We start from the raw sequence: 24,244 nt of genomic DNA on the forward strand, positions 1-24,244 counted from the left end.
AAGAGGAGAGGCTAGATTTATAATAAGCAAATGAAAAAAATCCTCTGTTGATTCTCAGTAATTAACCAAACTTCTCCTTCTCCTTCCCAAACTATGTGCTCTGCATTGTGTTCTTCTGGGGATGGTGATACTGCTGGGAATAGCAGCAGCAGTTGCAGGCTCAACATCTCTCCCATGGCCATGGACCTCCAGTGCCTCTAACACCACATCCATCAGGACTTCAGCCTCCGGGAATCCCTCCACTCGGAAGCAGTGCTGGCCTTCTTGCCCTTTCTAGTGCTTTGGGTGGGCAGTCTCACTTGGCAATTAAAGATGACAAGAAGCATCATGATGCAGAACACCACAGAGGTGAGAGGCATGGCAGGCCTTATTAGGACATTGTCAAATTTGCGCATTACCGCAAATTATGTGCATCTCTAAAGAATTTCAGTTACATAGAATGACAAAAAAAACCACAAACAAACAGTTGGCAAACTTTAAAATGTCTGCATATATATGACTGAAGCAAAATTCAGCTTGGAACTTTTCACTATTTTAAAAGGGGATCACTAGGTGTCAACTGCTCTATAGTTTGCAGGGCATTTTGACATCCTAGTAAATGCTTAGTTGTAACACGAGTGGCCTGCAGCGTATTGTGGAAAAGTGTTAAACTACGTAATGGGTAATTTTTTCAAAGAAAGTAATGTTGTTAAAAGGGTGGGTGGGAAGGTAGGGGGAATGGAAGTTAATTTTTGAAATTAATGTGTTCAAACAAAAGATTTAGATAATTGCATCTGTTACTTTAGTTTCACAGGCTTGAATTCCAGTATGCAATTAAATATGGGGCAAAATTGCACTTGACTAATTTTTTAAAAGAAAGTAATTTATTCTGTCATGAAATAAAACTAGGCTTTGTGTATGGTTAAACTGTAAATCATGTTTACAAAACACTGTAATTTTCAGGAAATCACTGTATTAGGAATGTGCAATGACTTATATAAATAAAAGCCATTTTAAAACTGTTGGCGGCTTGTGTTCTAATTTTTTCCCCCCTTTTTTATTTCTGTTTTTGCCTCTGTGTCTGAACGGGGATGTCTTGATTACTGCGGGAGCAGACAGAGAGCCGGGCACAGTAAGTACCAGTGTTCTTCTATGCTTACACTTCTACATAATGTAATAATCACTGTCTGTGTTGTCTTCCTTTTAGTCAGTTTCATAATATTAAGCATGTGTGTTTTCTCTTACAATATCTCTTGCTTTTTGCAGAGCAACAAGTTATATAGAGGACTGTATAAATCAGGTTTCTTTTGGAGCTGAATGAATTTGGCAAAGCTTGAACTTTATTTTAGAGTTGGAGGGGAAGCTCCAAATCAAACAGAATGTGGATTGCAACTTAAAACAAGCCGTTAGTAATTAAAGATTCTTCCTTTAGGATCTTCAGGAATTAGAATTGCAGAGCAGGTGCTAATCTTAAAATTCAGGTGTCTTGACAGTGTTTTGCCATAGGATTTTGTCTGACAATTGTCTGACAAAGAAATTTTCTAACTGAATCTGTTTTAGCCATACTAATGTCTTTACCATTTAGTTTATGCTTGAGGTATAATTTCCATAGCACTATTTCATTTTCCTTTAAAAAATCTGTAGTAGGATTGGTGTAGACAGTCTTATCTGAAACCCAGCCAAAAAAAATTTCTTACAACTTTGTATAGTGCTGTGTTCTGAGTCATCTTGTTGTATTAGTCTGTTGGAGGTGGGCATGTGTGGCTTTCACTTCATTTCAAGTAACAAGGCTAATTTTGCTGGTTGATCATAGATAAATTTAGGCTTCTTTTTTTGTTTTATTTTTCTTCTCTGTGAGGAAAGATATAACTAAAACGTGTTATTTGACAGATATATTTATGTTACTAAACTTCTGATTTTTGTTGCTGCTTTTGTGGCTTTGGTTTGTTTTTGGTTTTTTTTTTCAATGCCAGAGCTTGACAGTTACTTACTGGAAACTATCTCTGCATAATATTTGCAGAAGTCTTTTTTGTTTCTAGATTACTAAGAAAGAAGCATTCATTTCAGCTTGCTTGATGTTATTAATGACAGTGTAACTATGGAAATAATTTAAAGGTATTTTTTTTTGTGAAGCCCCAGACTTGTTAAGGTCATTTTTCTTGGAGTGGGACATATCTCCTTGAGATGTTAGTCAATTGCAGAATTCTCAACAGCTTTTCTTAAGAGCTAAGGAAGGAGGTTTACAGCCTCTTTGTCCTTGTGCACACACACATGCTCATGTGGGAGCGATAATTATATATTTAGCTTTGGTTGTTACATCTCCTGTTCTTCCTCTCTTCCCATCCTCCTCTGGCCTGTCCATCAAGTTCAAATCTGTGGTTAAAATTATCAGCTGGGAATGATTTCCCCTTTCAACTTCTCTAATTGTCTCTTTAATTAACTTCTTTTTAATTTAAAATAAGTTTTTAAGGATAATGTAAAATTGGTCATAAGCACACAAAGCATGCCAGCAGTACTGTCTAATTATTGCATGTGCTTCCAACTGAGCAATAGACTCTTATTTCGCAAATTGCTTTGTAACATCTAGGTCACCAAGATAAGATCAATTTGATTTTCAGAATCATTAAGTGTTGGGGTGCTGCCAGAAATCCTGGATTGCTTTCTTCATATAAGATGCCAAAACTTGTGCTGTTACTTAAGTTAACCATGATACTTGATATTACTCTGCAGTTCTACAAGGGCTGCTTTTTTAATATACATATATATACTTCATACATAACTGCTAAGAATACTTTGTCAAAATTATATTACAGGACTACATGAATAACAGCAGGTGGGGTTTTTGCTGCTGTAGTTCTTTACTATCTAAAACTGGGTTGTGTTATTCTGGGAAATCAGGCGTCCCTACAATTTTGATGCAGTCTGGCTGCAGGTATTGAAGAAGGCAAAGTAAGCAGGTTTTGGAACTTAAAGTTTTGAGAGACATCAGTATGAAAGAACTTTGATGTCTGCATTTTCTTTTGTGGGAAACGTGCAGTCAGCATCTTACAAACTAAACTTAGGTATCTATTTGACTTTTCCCATTGCTGTAGTGTTCTACAGTTTGGACAGTGAGGAAATGCAAGTGTTCTGAAGCACTCTATCAATAATGATTTTTGACAGTGAAATTGACTTCATTATGCGTTTGGGATTTACAGGAAAGATAGCGTTTATCTTGTATCTTCATGAAAAATGTTTATCTTGTTTTCTAGGACTTAAAGAGTATTCTCAAGTTTTCAAAGACATTTTTTTTTGCCTTCACGGTGAAGTGTAAATGTTGCTTTTGTTTTGTAAAACAAATGCACTTTTCTTAAAGCAGAAAACCATCCTGTGTCCTTTGCCCTCTGTACTATTCTTTCTTTCCCAGCCTTAAAGGAAGAGAGCATTTACAATTGAATGCTGTTTTTTGATTGTTACTATATGCAAGCTGATTTTGTGTTTTAATTATTTTAAATGGGGAAGGAGAGAGAAATAATAAGAGGAGTTATATGAAAATGTAAGGTACTCCTAAGCATAGCACATGTACAGCCTTTGTGAGGAAAGCATTATTTTAAAGCATTTTGTTATATAGATTTTATTCAGAAAACTTGAATTTCTTTAATCTTTTATTTGTATTGGCTTTGTGGATGCAGAAGCAGTTGCTTACACAAATCTGTGGGATGCTGCTTTGCAGTTTAGTTTGCAGCTCATAGGAGCAGCCTCATGAGACTTAAGACAAAGGTCAAGAAGATTGGGGTAGTCTGACCAATTTTATAGTATCTTTAAAAATATTTTTATGGACACTGTGATTTTGACAAACATTAGGTAGAATATACTGAAATCACTAGAAGCCTGTCTATTAACATGTCCTGATTATTTATACAATGTGGAGGATGATTCAAATGCATTTAGGCCTCTAGATTTTCTTGGTTCTAATGTGCACCTACTAGTCTAAATATAAGCCAAAATGGTGGGTGAGAAGAGGGCAAAGTCAGTAGCTTTCAGTCACTGGTAGTGTAAAACAAAACCTACTGAGTTTATAAGTCAACTTTGGTCTTGTTGACATATGTTTGCTAGAAGTGTATTCAAGAAATAAAAGTTAATGATTCTTGAGTAACATTGAGTGCAATCTTTTTGTGCCTAGCTGGGGGATGGTTAAGCACTAGTCCCTCTTTCAACTTTTATTATATTCCTGTCAAGAAGTCCTGACTATGAACAGTAGGACTGCTGAGCAACTGATGTTTTGATTGTAGGTATACAATTTGGTCCTGTTTTGTGTGCTTGACAAGGGGTTGCATTTATTTGTGTCTGCATATGTATAACTGCAGATTGCATTTGTATGTGGTGCGGCAACATGGGTCCAGTGCCATTGTTAAATAAAACACAGCAGCCCTTAGAGATGAGGGAAAGCACAAGTCAGCTGTAGTAACTAGCTGTAGTGGGAAATGGGCACAGTTGGTTTGGATGTAGAGCAAGTCAGTGAATAGCCAAACAAAGTATGTGGGTGTCTTTGGGGGAGAAATAGAGCACAGCACTAGAGATGTTAATTGGGACCAGGTGTGGTAGAACCATGTGCACAGATGTAAATTCTGTTACTTAATTGTTGTAATGATCAACATAGAGTTAAATGACAGCTCTGTATGTTTTAGTGAATTGTCTGTGCTGTATTATGCTGGGACTAAATGAGACAGTGGACACTCAGCCTGTTCCTCTGCCACACATATTTGTGGTTTGGAAGTAATTCCTGTGGGGAATGGTAAGGCAGTCAAAGAACTGCTTTTGAACCATGTATGTTATATACCTAAAAAGGAACTTGCCTTTCTGTGTGCATCATGACTACATTTTCATTTTACATTTGTTGCTGGTAGTTTTAGTTTTTAACTTTTGCTGGCAGCAAAGTTGCATTAGGTTCCCAAGTTGCCTGTTATGCAGCTCCTATGAAACTGGTAACTGACAGGAAGTGATGCTACATTAGGCTTTTTTTAAATCTTCTTTCAGGACTTAATAAAAGGGATTCATGTGAGTAGATTTTCAATTAATCAAAATAAAACCAAAACATATACAGAAAAAGCATTTTTGCCCTTTGTTTTGATCTGAGGTTCATGATTTAAAGATGTTGTGTTGGTAATTCTGAATAAACTGAATTTATTATTGAAGCAGAGATTATCTTCTGAAGCAGGGGGTATTTAGTCCCTTGAAATTAAGACAAACCAAGACCAGCATCATGCAGTTTGTCTTTAGGATATCTAGTATGCATGTGTTAGCAAAGAGCAATCCAAAATGAAAATTTCTGTATCATTATGTAAAAAAAAACTATCGCTAAAATAAAAATGCTTCATTTGCATCTAAAAATAAGTAAGATGTCAATAGGCTGGGTAGAAGAAAGATGATTAAATGCATTTTTTTTTTTTTAAGAGAAGCTTGACAGTGAACATACAGAAACCAGAAGCTCTACCAGAGATGAAATAAGGAAAAGTGTTTTTTAGTAGGCTATCCTCACTGTTCTCTGAACCTTAAAATTATGGCATTAAGAAATGCCCTTGGCCCAAGGCTAGCTCGGCCATCTCATTCCCAGTTCTTAGTTGTATTTTTGTTTATTTCCTTTGTTACTTTGGTGTTCTTGATCTACCATATTCTTAAAAAATGCATCATTTCATACTGTTAAATTAAATCTTAGTGTTTTTTATTATGGTAGTAAGTTACAGTAGCAAGCTATATTTCATCAGAACGTATACTTTACTGATTTAGTCTCTGTTGTTAGAGCTTGCTTGTACTCCTAAGGGAAATAAAACAGTAAATTTGTAGTTATTGAGGTTACTACTAAGTTTTGCTGGTTACAGCATCCTCTTACTGTCAATTGCCAGTATAGCTATCGTGAAGTAAGCTGCTCTGCAACTGGTTCTAGCATGAATGCTCTGATTCCAGAGAACAGTGCTTTAAAATTAGCATGGTAGGATAAGAGAAAAGCAGTGTAAATATGACCATAGGGAACATGTTTTGTAGAACAAGCTTGTGAGGAGTTTAGGTTATTGTTATATATTTATTTGATAAGGAAGCCATTAGTCTTTTAAGGAGAAGTCAAGTTTAATAATACATGCTTGGCATTTAGAACACAGCGGGAGCCAGGTATGCCTTGGAGTTCCTTGGTATATATTTCACAGTTTTGACATTCTACAAAGCAAACTGTATAGAATATTTCCAGCATTGTTTAGAAACTAGAATAAAATAAAATTTGCCGTTGTACTGAATATTTGACGTTAAAATTTGCAAGCTGTTCCCCACTTCTGTGTAGTAACTTCAAATAGCAAGGTTGCTAAATTTTTCTGAGTTGTTGCCCCATTGTCTTTCTGTTATTCACACTTATTTTTCACAATTCAAAATGAGAAACTGAATTTATTCACCTTTGTTTGCCTTCATTGTTTCATTTGAAGCTTTTAAGTAGTAACTTTTCAAAATTATTTTAAATACATCTTAACTAAGACTTCCCTCTTTAAGAAAAGGTATTTTCAGTACTCAAATCTGTTGTCAATTATTAATTGACAGATTGCTTTTTAAGATGTTCCTACTGTTACAGCCACAATGGATTCAATATTAAAATGCTGAAGATGGATTTAAATGTTTTTCAAACTAGTTAATCTCCTTGAGTTTGTGTGCATGTGGGAGGAGATGAGGAGTTAAATTCAGGCTGCATTTGTCAAGGCAATTAGTTCACTGATCCACCAAGCCCACCTTTTAGCTGCAAAACATTTCGGTAAAGACATTATTTTGAGCTTCTTTATACTGAATTTCATCAGACCCTCCTATATGCTTTATGTAAGCCCCTTGGCATTTGTTTAGCTTGAATAGTCATGAATAAAAGAGCTTAGAGTTGGCTTTAAAGTGCAGCATCTGAAGCGGGGAAAAAAGAGGATTCAGATTGTCTTGTGTACGCAGTTCTGTTTTCCTTTTTCTTGGGACTAAACATTAATGTCTGAGCAAAAGCAGCGCGGTGTCCTCAGGTTTGAAAGAGGAAGCCTTTCACTGCGCAGTTCATTTGCATTTAGTATGCGTTTATGGTACATTAAGAGTAAATATATCTGGTTCTTGGATAGATCTTAGTATCTTTATGTTTGAGGACATATTTGTGGGTATTTGTCTCTTCTCTTGTGAGAGGTACGTGTAGGCATGTAAATACGTGTTTACTTGTATATTTATGTGAGCATGTATTTATCCACGTAAGCATGTACTTGGCTTTTAGGAACTAGGCTTACCAGGTCTTTGTGAAAGGAGATTTTTCTTCTCTGCTCATTCAGTATTGTTCACGGCATTAACACATCACTGAACAAATTACCCTCTTGCATATGCTAATCCTGCTTTTAAAAGAACTCATTGTAACACGTTTTAATGCTTTAACTGGAACGGAGATGGAGATGGGAATCGCAGGCACGTCAAATTGTCATGTGACTGAAAAATGTCTAAAATGCCTTTCTCTTTGGGTCAACAGTTTGTACTTAGCATAATTTAGCATGAATGAAAGCAGTCCATGTAGTTTTAGGAGGAGATTAGTCTTTGCTTTTGTCTTTTGTGTATCTGTGTTGGCCTAAGTTTTTCAGATCAACTCTGATTAAACAACACTTTAGCCTTAATTTCACGCTAGCAGTGAATGTTATGCTGAAAGTAAAAATGTTTGATCTTTGCTATGTGTTTGTTGTAGGTATCCAATTGGAGTTTACTGCACCTAACAAATGGCTGCTGCATAACTTTATTTCGTAAATAGTTGTTATTTTAAAAGTTAAATCAAGTTGCCATATATCTATTCATGCCTGCAGGCGTAGATGTACCAAAACCTCATCTATTTTTTATGATCTAGAAATGGGAAATCACGTTGTATTTATTAAGTCTCTTTTTTATTATATTGATTATGAATATTGAAAAAAATATAAAAAAGATTAAAAAGTCATTGTTAGCTGCACTTTAATACAGTATGCCTGCTTCTCCCAAACAATAAATTAAATTGAATTAATTAGTTAAATAGATGGTGGTTGACAAATGAACTAAACTTTTGATAAGTGGAACATTGAAAAGCCAAGCTTCTTGGAATGCATGGAGTTGTACATGTTTGCCTTCAGGACTTTGAGTTTAATTAAATGGGATGAAAGTCTATGTAGGTGTCACATTTCTAAAGAATCTATCACATTTATTTTGATTTTTTTTTAAGCATATATGAAGGAATCTTGAAAGGAATTTTTGATTGACCTTGTTTTTTGTCTTCACAGAGTAATTCTCTGTTGGTCCCAGACAGTCTGCGGAGCACAGATAAACGAAGGAATGGCCCTGAATATACTAATGACATCAAAAAGAGAAAGGTGGATGATAAGGATTCCAGCCATTATGTAAGCAAATCTGTGTCAAAGAAATTATTAATTTATTTGCACATACTGTGCTGTATGAGGAGTAAAAGAGCTGTGAAAAACAAGGCAATGTGTTTCCTATGGCTGATGTAGGACATGAATATATGTGCTAGAGAGACCATTATTCATGTTGTGGAACTTATAGTTTAGGCTATGCTCAAGTAATACTACTCAACATGGGAATAATGACCGAGGACTAGCTGTTAGGGATTCTCAAGTGTTCTGGGACATTTCTCATAATCTGAGCAAGAGATTCTTTCTCAACTGCTCTAAAACTCACAGGTTTGATTGAAATTGGATATTTTGTTAACTTGGGGGTTTTTTTATTACATTTTTCTGATGGAAGGTGTTACCGTGTTGAATAATAATTACCATTGCAAATTGCATTTGTTATGAGGGCGTACCAATTTACCGAAGTTTGCTTTTGGTTAATATAACAGTTTCAGCAGAATGCAAATTGAAGTATAAAATGTTCACAGTATGTGTGCTGCATTTCTTATTCGCTTACTTGTGTGGTTTTCAAGAGACAGTTTGGCTCAACAGTGTGGCATATTTGAACCTCAGAAAGTTCAGATAGGCTATAATTTCAAGTTTTAAATGCTAAGCCAAATCACAGAATGATACTTGAACAGGCTGTAGAGTCCTGGAAAGCAGAACATAAATTTAACAGAAGATACAATTTTTTGATATAAGAGTAATGTAGAAAATGATCTGGTTTATTAGGATATAATCACTAATTACTTCCTCATTTACTGAAGGCCAAGAAAAAATCAGGTGCCACTTTATTTCCTCAATATTTCATGAAGGAATTTATTTTGGCTTGGACACATAATGTCTCTGAGCAACTTTTGGCTGTCCCTGAAGCTACTGACAGTAGATGAGTTTACTTTCCCATTACATTGCGGTGTTGTAGTACTGTTATGGTTTTGCAACTGTTATGGTATTTTCACTACTTTCTAGTAATCTTACATTAATTACAGAAGGGTTGAGCAGACTTTCCAGTTACTCCCTCAACTCTGAGGATCTGATATTCTGTAGGCATTTTTCATATTAAACATTTGAAGATCAGATGTTCTTAAGATACATTTGATATTTAAAAAATAAAAAAAAAGGAAGATTAAGCTTAATTTGCTTGTTTCTGTTAAATTTCTACTGGAAGAAAATGGAAAGGATATAATTGCACTGTAGAAGCAGTTTGTTTCAATCCACATTTTAAGTGTGTGGTTCTGTTTCCTATTCACTTAAAACGGACTTTACAGATAAAGTAAGCATATAAATAAAGAATTTAAGGGATACAAGAATTTGAAAGTTCCAGTTTCATTCTAATCTGGAAGAAGATCTCTCCTTTTAAAAGTTCCCTGATTCAGCAAACAGAGTTGCTGACTTCAAGCTCACTCAAGTGAGGCTCTTGTAGGGTCAATGAAAGCACTCCTTTTCTCAGAAAGGAGATAAATGTTTTGTAGTAATTGTTGCTTTTGCAAATAAGATGCAAAATACAATTTTTTTCTTTTTTTTGTTTTTACTTCTGACTCATTTTCATGTTAGGACACGTATAGTTTCAACCTGTGGGTTTATTTGGAGCAGACACTCTTCTGCTATCAATAGTACCTGCAGGAGATACGGTTTATAGTTCCAGTAAACTTCTGTTTCTTAAGATGACAAAGGCAGTGAAGTGCATGTAATCATTGCTTAGCAAGTATTTTTGTCCTCCTCAGGGACGGTATTTCTGGTGAACAACTGTCCCAACTATTGTGCTCCCACATGCTCAAATGTGTTCTAACTTATTCTTGCCTTCTGGGTGCTTCGTCCTTTTTAAGAAGTGCCAGATAACTGGAGCTGAAGTTTTCCTGTTCCTTCTCCTTTTGCACCCTTTGGCTGCACAGCTTCCTGAGGGGCAAACAGAGCCACCATTCTGTCTTTAGTGGCACTCTTGGGTACCTAATATCTTTGTGGTATTTCTTGGAGCCATTTTCAGCTTTTAAAGCAGAAGGGAAGCATTAAAAATAGCATGCTGTGTTCTTTTGGGGTATATTTTTTTGTTTTGTCTTGGGTTTTTTTTGTGTGTAAGGTTTTTTTGTTGTTTGGTTTGTTTATGTTTTTTGGTTGGTTGGTTGGTTGCTGGTGTTTTTTTAAAAAGCACACAACATTTATAACCTTGAGAAGAAGGAACTGGTGTTTTTCTTTTTGCCAGTGTTAAGTGTCATACCCCGGACACTTTGAAAGGAAGAGATGGTGGACAGTTTGGACATTCGGCTATGTCTGATTTGTTTGCCTAGAAAGTTTTTAACTAGAAGTGTTTTTATAGGACAGGCCCATATGAAAATTCTTGGTTTTGTTGTTCACTTTGTTTGTTTGTTTTTTTGTTTTCAAGTCAAGACTCACCTTCTGCTTGAACCATTACAGTCCACTGTGGAAATCACTAGGTCACTGTGCTTCATAAAATGTGTCTGCTGAGGCATCCCAGCTCATTTTGTAGGTAGGGACCAGGAGGTAGTGGAGTAACAGCTGTTATGATGCACTAGAGAAGCTCAGGTGAGCACAGATTTATGTGAAACACTCAAAATACAGCTTGATAAGCCAGAATAAAAATTTCTTTTTAGGAATGTGAGAATATTTTGCTTTTGTTAGGCAGAAATGTTGAAATGCCTTGGCATTTCTGGAGGTCTTTTATTCCCCGGAACACTTAATTTCAAAACTTTCCTTTCTGGAAAAGGAGGAAAATTTTCCTATCACTTTGAGGTAGCTGATTCATGAAACATGCCAAATTGCTCCAGTCTTCTGAGGTCTGGTGGTTTTTTAAGTATGCACAATCACTTATTTCCATAGGATTAACATGTCAGTTAGCATATGAACAGAATGAGTTTCTCTTTTAGAAGCAGAGGTAACACTGTTTATGATGATAATAAGGCGGCACATGGGACCATCTCTTGCTGATGGTGAGATCACCACCTTTCAACTAGTTCTACCTTACTGGGGTTTTACTATTGAAGCAGAAATAAGGTGTTGTGTACCTATTTTCATTGTTTTCCCTGTTGCTAATAAGTCAATGAAAAGCTGTGTGCTTTTCGTTTAGGAAAAACAAAAAATGTCTAAGTACATACATAGTCTTTTTCTCTGGGCTCTTAATGTACTAATTGAAATGAACACTATATTTATTTATTTTTAATAGGACAGTGATGGGGACAAGAGTGACGATAACTTGGTTGTAGATGTTTCCAATGAGGTAACTTTTTCCATTTTTGTAGTCTTGACATTTGCCCAAAGATTAAAGGAAAAGTGCATTTAGATGTTAGAGGGAAAAGAATCATCTGTGTGAATATGCTAAAATATTCACAACTTCTCCTTTTTCTTAGTACTGCAGTTACTATGTCATCCTTTATCTGGTTGCCCTCTCGGCTTTTCCTTCTGCTGCTTTGTCTAGGTCTGTTCTCTCTGCAGTTACAATTTCACATGTTCTCTTTAGTGGAGGGAGTTATGGTGGGATTCCTGTGGAAGGCTGAGGTTTGCAAACTTCTGTCTTCAAATGAAAAAAGAAGACAGAAGGGGGAAAAAAGGGGGAAAAAAAGAGACAATACATTTTTGCTACCTGAAATATTATTAGTATTTTAACATCCTGTATTAAATACAGGATTTTCCAGAAATGTTTATTTTTAGAATGAAGTCAAGTGAAGTCAGAATTAAGTCAGTCAGTTCACAAAATTTTCCAGAGATTGTAGCTGTTTTTTTTATTTTCCAGGGCAGAGATTTGGAAGTTGCATCAGGGTGAAGGGATGGGCCTCTCTTTTTCTTCATTTTTTTATTTCATACAACAAAAAGATTTAGGAAGCCTGAAGACTGTAGTGAGGTTATTCTGCTCTATGAAAAGCACAGGGAGAGAAACTAAGAATTGTCTTCAGCAGCTCCAAGTGCCCAAATGAAGGAAGTAGCCAAATAGAAAAATGGCTGTCAAACTACAGATTTGAGAAAGCCATACTTACAATGAAACTGATCAATAATGAATCTGTAGACAACATTTTTTTATGGGGACTGCTTCCCCCCTGCTGCTGTTCTCATGAACCAAAGGAGCATGGAGGACCTGCAGAGCTCTGATTGCATTGTACCTTGTTGGGTCAGCTGTTTCAGGTTGAAGTAAATGCAGAGACTCCCTCTGGAAAAGAGAAGGTTGAGAGGATGAAGAGATCTCATGAGATAAGATCCTTCAGTTTTTCCTATAGATTTAAGTGGCAGGGCAATTACAGATGGCCTACGACTGAAATGTTTGTTGTCACAAGCAGCACATGGAGAACATGAATGGAAAAAAACAAGTTTTAGCTTACTGCAGTTACTGTTGGTCTTGTTTCTATCATGTGTTATTTGTACTTGCCTTAGTTTGTACTTGGGCATACTGAGATGCAACGTCTATGCTTGAAAGCAGTTTATGGTTATATGTAGTGTAAGATAAAACCAGATTACTTTATGAGCTTTTGTCTCCAAGTGAAGGGATTTCAGCTTTTTTTTTTCCCTATAGACATAACAGAACATCTTTTCATTGGAATTTACTGCTTGAATTCTTTGAGTTCTTCTCCCATAGACTCCTTAGTGGTGTGTATGTGTGTATGTGTGTACCAACCCATGACATGGTTCTGTGCTGTTTTTCCCTTCCCATTGTTTTAGGATCCTTCTTCCCCGAGGGCAAGTCCCACTCATTCACCACGTGAAAACGGTATAGAAAAAGCCCGCCTGCTAAAGAAAGATGCCTCGAGCAGTCCAGCATCTACAGCCTCTTCAGGAAGTTCCACTTCCCTCAAATCCAAAGAAATCAACCTGGTGGGTAGGAGACTGTTGGCCAGATAAACATTCTTCCTACTTCTGAAATTTAATTCTGTTCTCCCACAACTGCTTGTGGCTGAAAGCACATAGATTTGAACAACTGAATCTGAAATAGGCTATTGCTTTTCCAGACTTTTATAGTATTATTCAGCTTTCCTCTTCGATAATATTTTGTACTTCATTTTGATTTCCTGTGTTTCCTACATTTATGACAAATGAGGTGCAGATTTATTACAAATCACAGCAGTTGCTTAAGCACTACTTATTTTTTCTTGAACAGTAGTTTATGGTTTAACATAGTCTGTGTATAGTCTGAAGTAGTTCTGTAGGCTTTTGTAAAACTCTTCTAAAGAACTTGTTACTCTTGAACAACTTTCCTTGCATTATCAGTAATAATTTGATCAGATCCTCTGTAGTTTTTCTAGCACAATTTTTTGATACTATCAACTATGGTGGTATTTTGTTTTTGTACTTAGATTCGCTGTGTCCAGTAAAAATTGAGACAGTAACGAGTTCATGCTAAAATTTTGGTGGTACCTATAGTGGTTTCCTGAAAGGAAGATCAGTTCAGGCGTTTTTATTTTTTTTCATGCCAGTGAAAGATGAAACATAACTTTCTCCGTTTCTTTTCTTACTTTAGTTTTGGCAGCAGTCAAAAAGGGCAGCATTTCTCTCTCACAAGTTAATGTCAGCTATGCATGGACTTACGAAAATTGGTTGGGGGTCTGTCTAGGTAGTAGGTGCCCACTGTCCCAGCTGCTGTTGTGATAAATTGTATAATATGGCCTGGATGAAAAATAATACTCATTTAATTTGTTTAATGATACCAGCATGAAAAAGCCAGCACGCCTGTTCTGAAATCCAACACACCAACTCCTCGAAGTGATGTGCCAACCCCCGGCACCAGTGCAACTCCAGGACTTCGTCCAGGCCTTGGCAAGCCTCCAACAATGGACCCCCTGGTTAACCAAGCTGGTAATGCATTACCTCACATGTTTTTATGGTTCCAAAATTAATCTTTTTTTATGTATGTAGTTTTGTGTGAATGTTAACTAGATGTATTGCTTTGTTCTTGATATCAAGAGAAAGCTTGATGAGAAGCAGAAGTTTGGATTAAAAAGAGTTTGAATATCTTTCTATCTCTTATCCATCTTTGTTTACTTTTTGTATTTATCTTTTTTGCAAATAATCCAGAGACTGAATTCAATATTAAAAGACTTCTCAGAAGTTTCTGGTACTTATTCTGAATGCAATCTCTTCTGTAGTTCTTTGTCTGAGTCTGCTAATATTTGCTGCAATGTAAATCTTGACAAATACAGGGGGATGTTTACTTTTGCTATTCAGGCTAGTACAGCACAGTTGCTTCAGGCATGAGCTGTGCATACTATGTCTGTCAGCTTTACTGCTTAATTTGGCAAAGGAGAGATCAATGTAAACAGGGAAATATTACTGAACTGGAAATAGGTAATGCTAGAAGAGATTGTTAGAAGAAATCTGCAAGTTCAGACTTTGTTAAATGTTATTTGCAGTGAGACAAAAGAGGTGGTGATGCTGTTAAATTATGGTAGTGTTTCTTGGCAGTGTATGTATGTGAGAGGGGAAGGGTAGGTCTTGTAGACACATTTTCTTCTGTGCATAAAGGAATACATAAATAAAACTACTTGTTTTCATTATTCTGTAGCTGCAGGTTTGCGGACACCATTGGCAGTACCAGGACCATACCCTGCTCCATTTGGAATGGTACCTCATGCTGGCATGAATGGGGAGTTAACCAGTCCAGGGGCAGCTTATGCCAGTCTGCACAATATGTCACCCCAGATGAGTGCTGCTGCTGCTGCAGCTGCTGTGGTTGCCTATGGAAGATCTCCTATGGTAGGCAGTCTCAATTGTATGAGTGAGTTGTGGTTCACTGAGAAAGCTACATGCTTCATTTAACATTGTTGAATTCCCAAGTTATAACAGTGCCAGAGGCTTGACAGCTTCACTGTGTGCTACACTTTGCTGTGTGGCTGGAGAAACAAATTTACACCTTGAAAACAAAGAATCTTGGTGTATTTATGTATGTTTCTTTTTTTTTTTTTCTGCACCTTCATCAGTGCTTTGGCTGATTAATAAATGCCAAAAAATTATTTTATACTTTAGATGAAAAGGTAGTTTTAGTAGCTGTGAAGTATTTCATTGGTGCTGCAGACACCTGCTTTTCTTTCGCTCACCCATGTTAATGAATATTCTGTACAGACGTACCAAATTAATCTTGAAGCACCTAGAAGGTGATTTTGTTTATGTCTATGTCCTTGTATTGTGTTCTTGGTGGAAATCAAAAGGAGAAATTGGTCTGTACATATCTTGGAGTTTTGTGATAACACGTTTTGAACAGCTGCTGTGGTGGACATAGTATGCGGATAGAGCGTAGTAGTTAAAGCTGATGTTGTGCAGAATTACCAAAGGGCCTGATTCTGCAAATATGAGCTTGATGGAAGCTTTATGCGCAGATTTACGTGCTTATAAATTTGATGATTGGACTTAATTATGGTAAATATGGCTACATTTTTTTTAACTGGTAAACAGGTCTTTTATGTGAAAATGTGAAAATTCTAGTTGCATACCTGCTTACCTATTCAGTAAAAATTAAAATATAGTGTTCAGAAGAAACCAAGAATGCTTGGTCCAGAATTTCTGTTTTGATTATTTCATGTACATATTTCTTCAGGATGTAAAATTTAGTGGAACTGCAGTATGTAAGGGAAACATAGTATATCTAAGCTCTAGACAAATATCTCCACACCTTGCACTATAGGTCTGGGAGAGATTTCTTAGCTGATATGCCCACACAATGCTGTGTGGAGCTATGCAAAGGTTCTAGCCAGAGCCTGAAGCTGCTTTCTGAATCACACTGTGCCTGCATGGGTATATGCTGTCAGTCTCCAAGCTTAAGAGCATTGGTCTGTGCTAACAGGGGACTATTTGCACTCAGTGGTGTGAATGCATGATGTACAATATTGGCTTTCTATTCACATATGAACGCGTCTAGCAGAAGTATACCTAGGGGAAGCTTCATGTTTTACACCCCCTAAGAAGGGACAAGCACTTACCTTATACTGTGGGTAAAAGCCACAATTTGGTTAAATGCATAATGTCTTGGGGTGAAGAAAAGCTGGTTACTGAATGAGAAATTGCAAGCATCAGATTAATTTATTTTTCTTTGTCAGGTTGGGTTTGATCCTCCTCCTCACATGAGAGTACCTGGAATCCCTCCAAATCTAGCAGGGATTCCTGGGGGAAAACCGTAAGTAACTTTTTAACATTTTGGTAGAGTCTGCAGTATTTAGAGACATTAAAGTTATCTTTTGTCAGTGAACAAGAATTCCAAAGGAAATTATTTTTGTAGTGTCTGGTTGTTCCCAAGAGATTGTTTGAGACTCTTCCTGGTAAGAGGTGCAGTAAATCACGTGTACATATACTTATGTATAAGAAAAAAGCTGTTGAAGGTATACTTTAAGGTATTTTTATTTCCTTCTTTCAGGGGGAAGACAAGGGGATGACAAACTGGTAGACAGTGATAAAATATCTAAGATAAAAGAATACTGAAACTAAACTTAGTACTATACTGAGCATAAATGTGTAGTGCAAACTTGCAACGCCTTTTCTAGCACTTGTTTCATCAGGCATGAGAGTCTGCAAATGCTGATCACAATGGGTATACAAAGAAGTTACTTTAACAGCTGATGCACACCTTGCATAATGGAGCAAGCTCTTTAATACATTTGTGCAAGTGTGTAACTGGAGAGCAAAGGATGATGAAGCAGTTGTGCAGAATGTGATGCATAAATGCAGGGTAACTTTCACAACAGCTTATTTTTATTTAAGTAATTATTGGTGAAGAGGTAATTGAATAAAATCTTTATTTGGTGCTCCGGCTTATCAGCATTTCAATAGAATAAATTAACCAAATCAACATACATCTGTTTTTTCATTATTTGACTTTGGTTGAGACTGAACTTGTCCACATGCAGTAACATGTATAACCTCCTAAAAAATGTGATGATTTTTAAAGTATTTTAGGACAACTTAGTCTATGCTGGTACAAATGGAGCATAGACTGCAAGTTTGACTAATCTGTTTTCTTGGAGAGAGTGGCCCAGAGAGAAATATAACAGATTTTTTTACCTTTCATTTAAAACCTGTTCTTTGTCCCTTCAGTGCTTGACACTCAGTCCTGTCTTTTCTTTCAACAGAAAGCTGTGGTTAGAGTAGTTTCTCTCTAGCTAAGTGCTCACATAATTTTGAAACTAGCTTAAGACTTTGTGCTTCCTGTGCTGGGCATTCTGATATATACTGTCATCTTTATTAATCTGTCATGGTTTAATTCTACCTTTTGCAGGACAAATTCAGAAACTATTGCTCTTAGGACACCACCTAAGTTAGGAGTCACTGTGTTGACAGTTATATACTCACATATTTGTGTTTGCTTTCATCTGGGGCTCCTGTAAATAGCTAGTGGTATGTTGTAATGTCAGTCATGCAAACATACCTAAAATTACACCAGATTTTCTAAAATTTCCTTCTGTTACCTTCTACTCTTATTTCCTTAATGGAAATATGGAAGAGGAGACTTAGATTAGGAAAGCCTCCTGGAATGGAAACAGCTGTCTGCTACCAAGCATCTGCCATGACCAGCTTCACATCACCAACTCGGTCAGTGGCTTTTGCTATCTGTTGGTAGTATGAGAAAGTTGATAAATCTTGAATTTAATTGAAGAAAAGTTAGTGATAAGTTGAAAAGTCCCAGATGTAGGAGGGTAACATGATGAGAGAGGTAGCCAAAGACAATAGCACCTGAGGAGCAAATTTTTTGCATTGCTGTCTCCAGTACTGTGTTCTTCTGGAGACAGAAACTTCTTCTTTGTCTAGGGAGTGTCAGTCTTGCAGCTGATGCAAGTTTTTCTAAGTATAAAGTAGGTGTAATGAAAAGTTATAATACCTAGTTATTAGATCCACATGAGTATGCTGACAGTGGGTGCTAGCATGACATGTTATGCATCTCCAGGCAAACAGAAGCATTTAGGTTTTTGTGTGCTTGTCTTGGCAGGGGGAGAGGGATTTGGCAATGTGTAACCATTTCTTTACACAGTGGATTGCTGATAAGTTGTACTGTAGAAAAATCTGTCTTGGCTTCCAAGAAGCTTTTGCTGGACTGCTTATTAGGCCCTCAAACTTAGTCATGCTGAGTCTTCACCAACCAGTCTTGGAAGCAAATGCTTGTTCATGATGATAAAAAAGAAAATCCATACATGTCTGACATTTCAGAGCATAGGAGACATTGTAATTCTACAGTTTGCATGAAGCATTTTAAAGATTTCACCTCCCAGCCTATCTCAGTAAGAACTGAGAATCTGTGTGTACATACAAAAGCATTTCAAAACACCAATTACCTAGGTATTTTGAATTTAATAGAACATTTACACTGCAACCTTCCGTTAAAAAAAAACATGTACAAGTGGATTATTCATCTTAAACACATGGCAAAAAATTGCTTAATACTTGCTTAATTGTTTTTCTTCTCTCCATGAGAAGCAAGGGCAAGCTTGAGACTTCAAAGTTGTAGAGTTCTGTGAACTCTTACTGCTAACAAATATTCTGAAACTGACTTTGATCTGGAGCCCAGGATGGGGCTCAGCTTTTGAGCCTCTTAAGTGCTATGACTCTTTATTTGGATTCTGTACCTGAACACTCCCATCATATATCTCATCTATTCAGTGAGTAACTGCTTACAGACCGTCCTGTCTCTACTTCTCATAGTAGAAATGATACAGATTTCTAGGAATATCTTCATCATTACTGTAATTCTTCATACAGAAAAAGAGAGTACCATGGGAAGAAATACATTCAATTTACTGTGCATCATGTATACATGTAAGGGAGAGAGCTTTGCACTTCCTTCCTTGTTTTGCATTTCCCATTCTTGAAATTTCCATGGCAAAAAAGTTTTGGCATCTTTTATATTCAGTCATCCTCCATTTTTATGTATTTTCTGAGCAGGCTTTTAACTCACATGTTCAACATTGAGACAGAAATTGCATGTATATACCTCTAATTTCTTCTCACTGTTTAAGTTTAGGCTGTTACAGTTAAGCAGTTTTTACTCTTCCCTTCTGATAAAATTGTGGCATTGCATGAGGTGACTGTTCCCACTATCATCTTCTGTATGAAAGGACTGTGGAGTTCTTTATTTCTCCACTTCTCACATTTTTAAAGGACTTTCTTCTGCTCTGCTCTTGGGCATATTCTATTGCTTTGTGATGTCTATTAACAATCCAGGCATTTTGCTTGTGTCTTCCTTTGAAACTGTGCAATATTTGGAAACACATAATAAAATTTTGAAAATACTTTCTCATTCAGAGCTCAGAACTGGTATTGTTGGGTCCTTGGAAGAGGCATGCAATAGTAAAACTTGAACCGCAATGACTGAAAATATCTGAGGAAGAAAGTACATTTCGAAGAAAAGAGTCAACACATTTATTAGCTGCTATTTGTGCCTTTGTCCTTGAGTATCGCAGACTTTAAAAGTTACAGTGGATGTGAAGAAATAATTTTGTGTACTTTCCCCAAGAAGCGGTGTTTGTATTCATTACTGGGATTCACTTCCTTATCCCTCAGTTTCCATAGACTCAAAGTCATGCACTGAATACGAGTACAAGGTGTTGCAGAAGTGTGAAAACTACCTGGGAAGCTGAACCTTTCAGCTTTTCCAAAATACTTATTCAAGAAAACATAATTATTACAAGATGGTGGTATATTTCTTATAAATTATGTGTGCAGCCACTCTGCACAGCTCTGTTTCCTGTTTAAAGAACTAGTTACCAGCTGCAAGGAGAAGCATGTGAGCACAGATGATGCTTACATTGAAGGTGAGGTGCAGAAATGGAACAAAAGTGTAACTTTGGCCAGTGCAAGGCAAGAGGTGCAGGTCTCATGGAAGCTTCATGAAGATGTTTGAAAGAGTAGTGCCTGGTAAGGGATTGCTGCTGCTGAGAGTTTGAACTGCAAGCTAGTAACCAGGGTCTGAAAGATCTTTTGATTACTCAGGTGATTGATGGATAGCATTCATGACCTTGGTCCATAGAGTAGTGATTAGAATTTAATGTGCTTCCTCACTGCACAGATCTTTTAGATGAGGCAAGCTGAAAATATCTCTTGTAAATCCTTGTCTCCCTCTGAGGTTTCATGCACCTGTATTACTTGTCACTGTAGTTCTTATTTTCATGAGAAAAAAGATTGGCAAAGAAATGAAAAAACTCTGTGCTTTTCATGTGCTGTAGCACTGTACCTGGCTGATTTTTTATTTGTTTTGTTTTGGTTTCTTCTCCTTCCCCTGTAGTGCCTATTCCTTTCACGTTACTGCAGATGGTCAGATGCAGCCAGTTCCTTTCCCTCCGGATGCCCTCATCGGTCCTGGGATCCCTCGCCATGCCCGTCAGATCAACACTCTGAACCACGGGGAAGTTGTGTGTGCAGTTACCATCAGCAACCCGACGAGACACGTGTACACGGGTGGGAAAGGGTGTGTGAAAGTCTGGGACATCAGCCACCCTGGCAACAAGAGCCCTGTCTCTCAGCTGGACTGCCTGGTAGGTGAACAGGAACCTTGTGTGCAAGGATAGCTTCTCCTTGGAGACTCAATAAGGAAATAGGTGTCCCTTGTCTGGATTTTGTTCATATTACAAGGAAATAGCAGGAAGTTCTGTTTCCTGCTTTACATATTTAGCTGCCTTTTTTTAACACATAACAAGTGGAGTTAGAAAGAGGAGTTATGGTTTGTTTAAAGATAAATATCATAAGTAAGGGTCAAAAAACAGATTATAAAAGATCTCAGGGTAGTGAGTGGACTTGATTATTTTTTCACCAATCTTTTTTTTTTTTTTTTTTTTTTTTTCTGTGCATGAGTTTAAATGCAGTGTACCTTCAATTATGCCAGGCTGCACAAAGCTTTCTTAGGTGTTTTGCATGTACTAGGATTGACAACCTCTTTTTTTTTAACAGTGAAATAAAGCTACAAGATAGCAAGTTCACTTTAATTTTAAGTATGCTTTTTTGGTGATTCACAAGTTACACATTTTGACTGTTGGTTTCATGTCTGCAGAATAGAAAAGGGACTGAGTGCATTAGTATACATAGCTGAAAAGCTAACCCAGAAAAGTTAATGACTTAGAAAAAGATGATTCTCGTGGTCAAAGCAGCAAAGACATTTGTGAAATGTTACCTGTGAAGACAAGCACAGTAATTCTTATTCTGAATTAAAATAATTCTGGCTTCAATGTTGATCCAATTAAATATGGTGGGTTTTTCTGTTTTGGTGTGGTGGTTTTAGTCTTTACACTTTGTTTAGTTCTACCCTTACCTTAGTTGTCTAATAGTAAAAGCATGGTTTAGTATATATTCTGTTTTGTGGCAACTATGTGTCTGGATGCACAGTCCTAGATGCTTTCATTTTAGATATGTAGCAGTAATGCTTACTAACTAATCCAGTGTTTCCACTGTACTACTTACTGCTACTTTGATGCGCATTAAATAAAAATGTAGTAGTAGAAGGAATGCTGTTGACTACTTCTTGAAGTGTTGTTTTATGTCTTTTGAGTTAGAGATCTTAACCTTTCATTTCCTGAGAAACTGTTAACATGATAATTTGGCCACTGATACTGAGAAATGAACATCCAAGATGGTTAAGGAGCTGAGGCTGTAGTAAGGGAACATTGAAATATTTTCCACCTCTAAGCTCCGTGTCCTACCTCTCAACCAGCAGTAGTGTCACAAATGTGAAACTAGTACCATAATTACAGTAAGAATAATGTTGAACAACAAAGGACCATCTAAATCCAAGAGAAGTATGGGAATACTTAACTTCTAAATTGTGCATGCAAAATAGTATTTAAAAGAAAACTCCAAAACCTGAAGGCATGACACTTGAATGGCATTTTCAAATTGGGTTCCCTAGGTGCCAAATGACAGATAGATTTGATTTTTGTGTTGTCAGTGACCTTATTTGATGTTGTGCACTTGCAGAAATGCAGGCTTACATTGGCTATGCTTTTGTGTAATGAAATGGAAGACTTGCTGTTTGCCAGGTTTGAAACAGAGTAGGCTATGGCAACAGGAGTCTGCAGTTTAATTTCTGCAGCTGCAGTCTCTGGTTAATGATAAGAAGTAGGCATCTGAAACCCCTTAGGATCTGCTGGTTCCTTCTTAGTACTTTAGGAATGGAAAAAAATAGCATACTGTTCAAAACATGGATGCAGTCAGAATCCTATTAGTAGTCATTATTGGCAGGCACACATAACTGAGGTGATTTTTGTTGTACAGAACAGAGATAACTACATCCGGTCTTGTAAATTGCTGCCTGATGGATGCACCCTCATAGTTGGTGGGGAAGCCAGCACATTATCCATATGGGACCTGGCAGCACCAACTCCTCGTATAAAAGCAGAACTGACATCCTCAGCCCCTGCCTGCTATGCTCTGGCTATCAGCCCTGATTCCAAGGTGTGCTTTTCCTGCTGCAGTGATGGGAACATAGCAGTGTGGGATCTGCACAATCAGACATTGGTCAGGTGAGTCACTATTTGTTTACAGAAAACCTTAATTAAAGTTGCTCTTGGGGCAACTACTTAAATATTTATGTCTGTTACTGACAGCAAGTTAAATAGTATTCCTTAACCAAAGAATGTTGTTTTCACTTCCGTTGGGCAGAAATTACTTTCAGTGGCTTCAGCCTAGTCTTGGAAATAGGGCCTAAAGGGTTGGTCCATACCTACTACAGTCAGTGTGAGAGTTCTTTCTGGTTTTGGTTACTTGAGATTTGTCTGCAGGGTTTTGAAAGCAGCATTTATGCTGGTTTGTGATTGATCTAGACTGAATGTGCCTATAGGGAACTCCTTGAGGTTTGTTCTTTTCATTTACCTTAAGTAATTGAGTTTAGTAATAAATTTTCAATTCTCATTTTACAATGAGAAGTAATTAAATTAATTTTACAAAAGCAGTTGAAGGTATGGATAAATTCTTTAGGAAAGCATACAGGAGAGGTGTTTGGTTGTTCATGAAAGAAATGTCTTTGAGTTTTTGGTGAGAATTAGATCTCTAACTTTTAGAATGGGTGTTAGAATATAATAAATGGGTTGCCATGTAAATTACTTTTGAAAACTTTTGTTAAAAAAGTTTTGTTAAAACTTTTAATTAATGTAGTAGAAGACTAACGTGTCTGGCAGGTCAATTTGCATCATCAGTGTGATGACAGAGAAAGAAAGATAGGGCCACGTGTGAAATGGCTCTTAGCAACTTATTGCATGGTTTACTAGAAGATAAAATTCGGCTTACGCTTACCAAGGTAGTGTGGCTTACAGTATCTCAAGAAGAGAGCCTGAACTGGGAAAGGCCATGATATTTTAAAAGTTACAAATGCTAAGGAAGCTCCTTTTAACCTGCTGTGTTTCAAATGAAATTCCTGTGTATCAATAATGAACCTAAACTTATGTGCAGAGTCACATTAATGTGCATGTAAATTTTATTTTATGTTGAAATTTTAAGTCAACAAAGATTACGGTTATATGAAATCTTCAGTTTGCCCTATGCATGCATACTCTCCGTAAAGCATCTCTGTCTCTGTCTATGACTGTCTTGCCTCTTGAATGTTTGCTCTAAGTGTTCCCATCGCTGACTGGGTGCCTGCTTTTGCTAATTGATAATATGGAATTATCAATTCTGTGGAGAACACCAATATCTGTGGAGACCAGAACTACAAAATAAAATTTGCCATGTGACCTTTCTATGGCAGCTTTTTGTGATTCAAACCCTTAATGCCCGAGCTAGTTGCCTTTTTCCCTACAACCACCACCATTCTCATTGAGGCATACAAGTTCTCTGGATCTAGTTGCTGATGAAAAATGCAGGAGCCTCAGAAGGCTTTTGCCAAAAGACTAAGGAAAACTTGAGGTGACACTCTGGTTGCTGAAAGATGTGGGTTACTAATGAGAATATTTTAAAATAAATTGTACCAT

The 24,244-nt window shown here is 36.9% G+C and overlaps 1 protein-coding gene across 5 annotated transcripts in view; it reads left to right on the forward strand.

Annotated features, from left to right (window-relative positions):
• The window catches only part of TLE1 (TLE family member 1, transcriptional corepressor), a 69,416-nt gene that overhangs the window by 41,208 nt on the left and 3,964 nt on the right, over positions 1-24,244 (forward strand). For 3 of the 5 annotated variants that reach the window (XM_030466882.1, XM_030466884.1, XM_030466885.1), the window contains 10 exons: positions 144-348; positions 1,095-1,111; positions 8,253-8,369; positions 11,557-11,610; positions 13,041-13,193; positions 14,027-14,171; positions 14,878-15,068; positions 16,406-16,482; positions 20,575-20,824; positions 22,554-22,801. In XM_030466882.1, coding sequence (XP_030322742.1) covers positions 144-348; positions 1,095-1,111; positions 8,253-8,369; positions 11,557-11,610; positions 13,041-13,193; positions 14,027-14,171; positions 14,878-15,068; positions 16,406-16,482; positions 20,575-20,824; positions 22,554-22,801 — 1,457 coding nt within the window. The remainder of the gene's footprint in view (positions 1-143; positions 349-1,094; positions 1,112-8,252; positions 8,370-11,556; positions 11,611-13,040; positions 13,194-14,026; positions 14,172-14,877; positions 15,069-16,405; positions 16,483-20,574; positions 20,825-22,553; positions 22,802-24,244) is intronic. The other 2 variants (XM_030466883.1, XM_030466886.1) reach the window with 1 other exon arrangement.

Source organism: Calypte anna, chromosome Z (assembly GCF_003957555.1).
Source record: "Calypte anna isolate BGI_N300 chromosome Z, bCalAnn1_v1.p, whole genome shotgun sequence".
In the NCBI taxonomy this organism is placed as follows: Eukaryota; Metazoa; Chordata; class Aves; order Apodiformes; family Trochilidae; genus Calypte; species Calypte anna.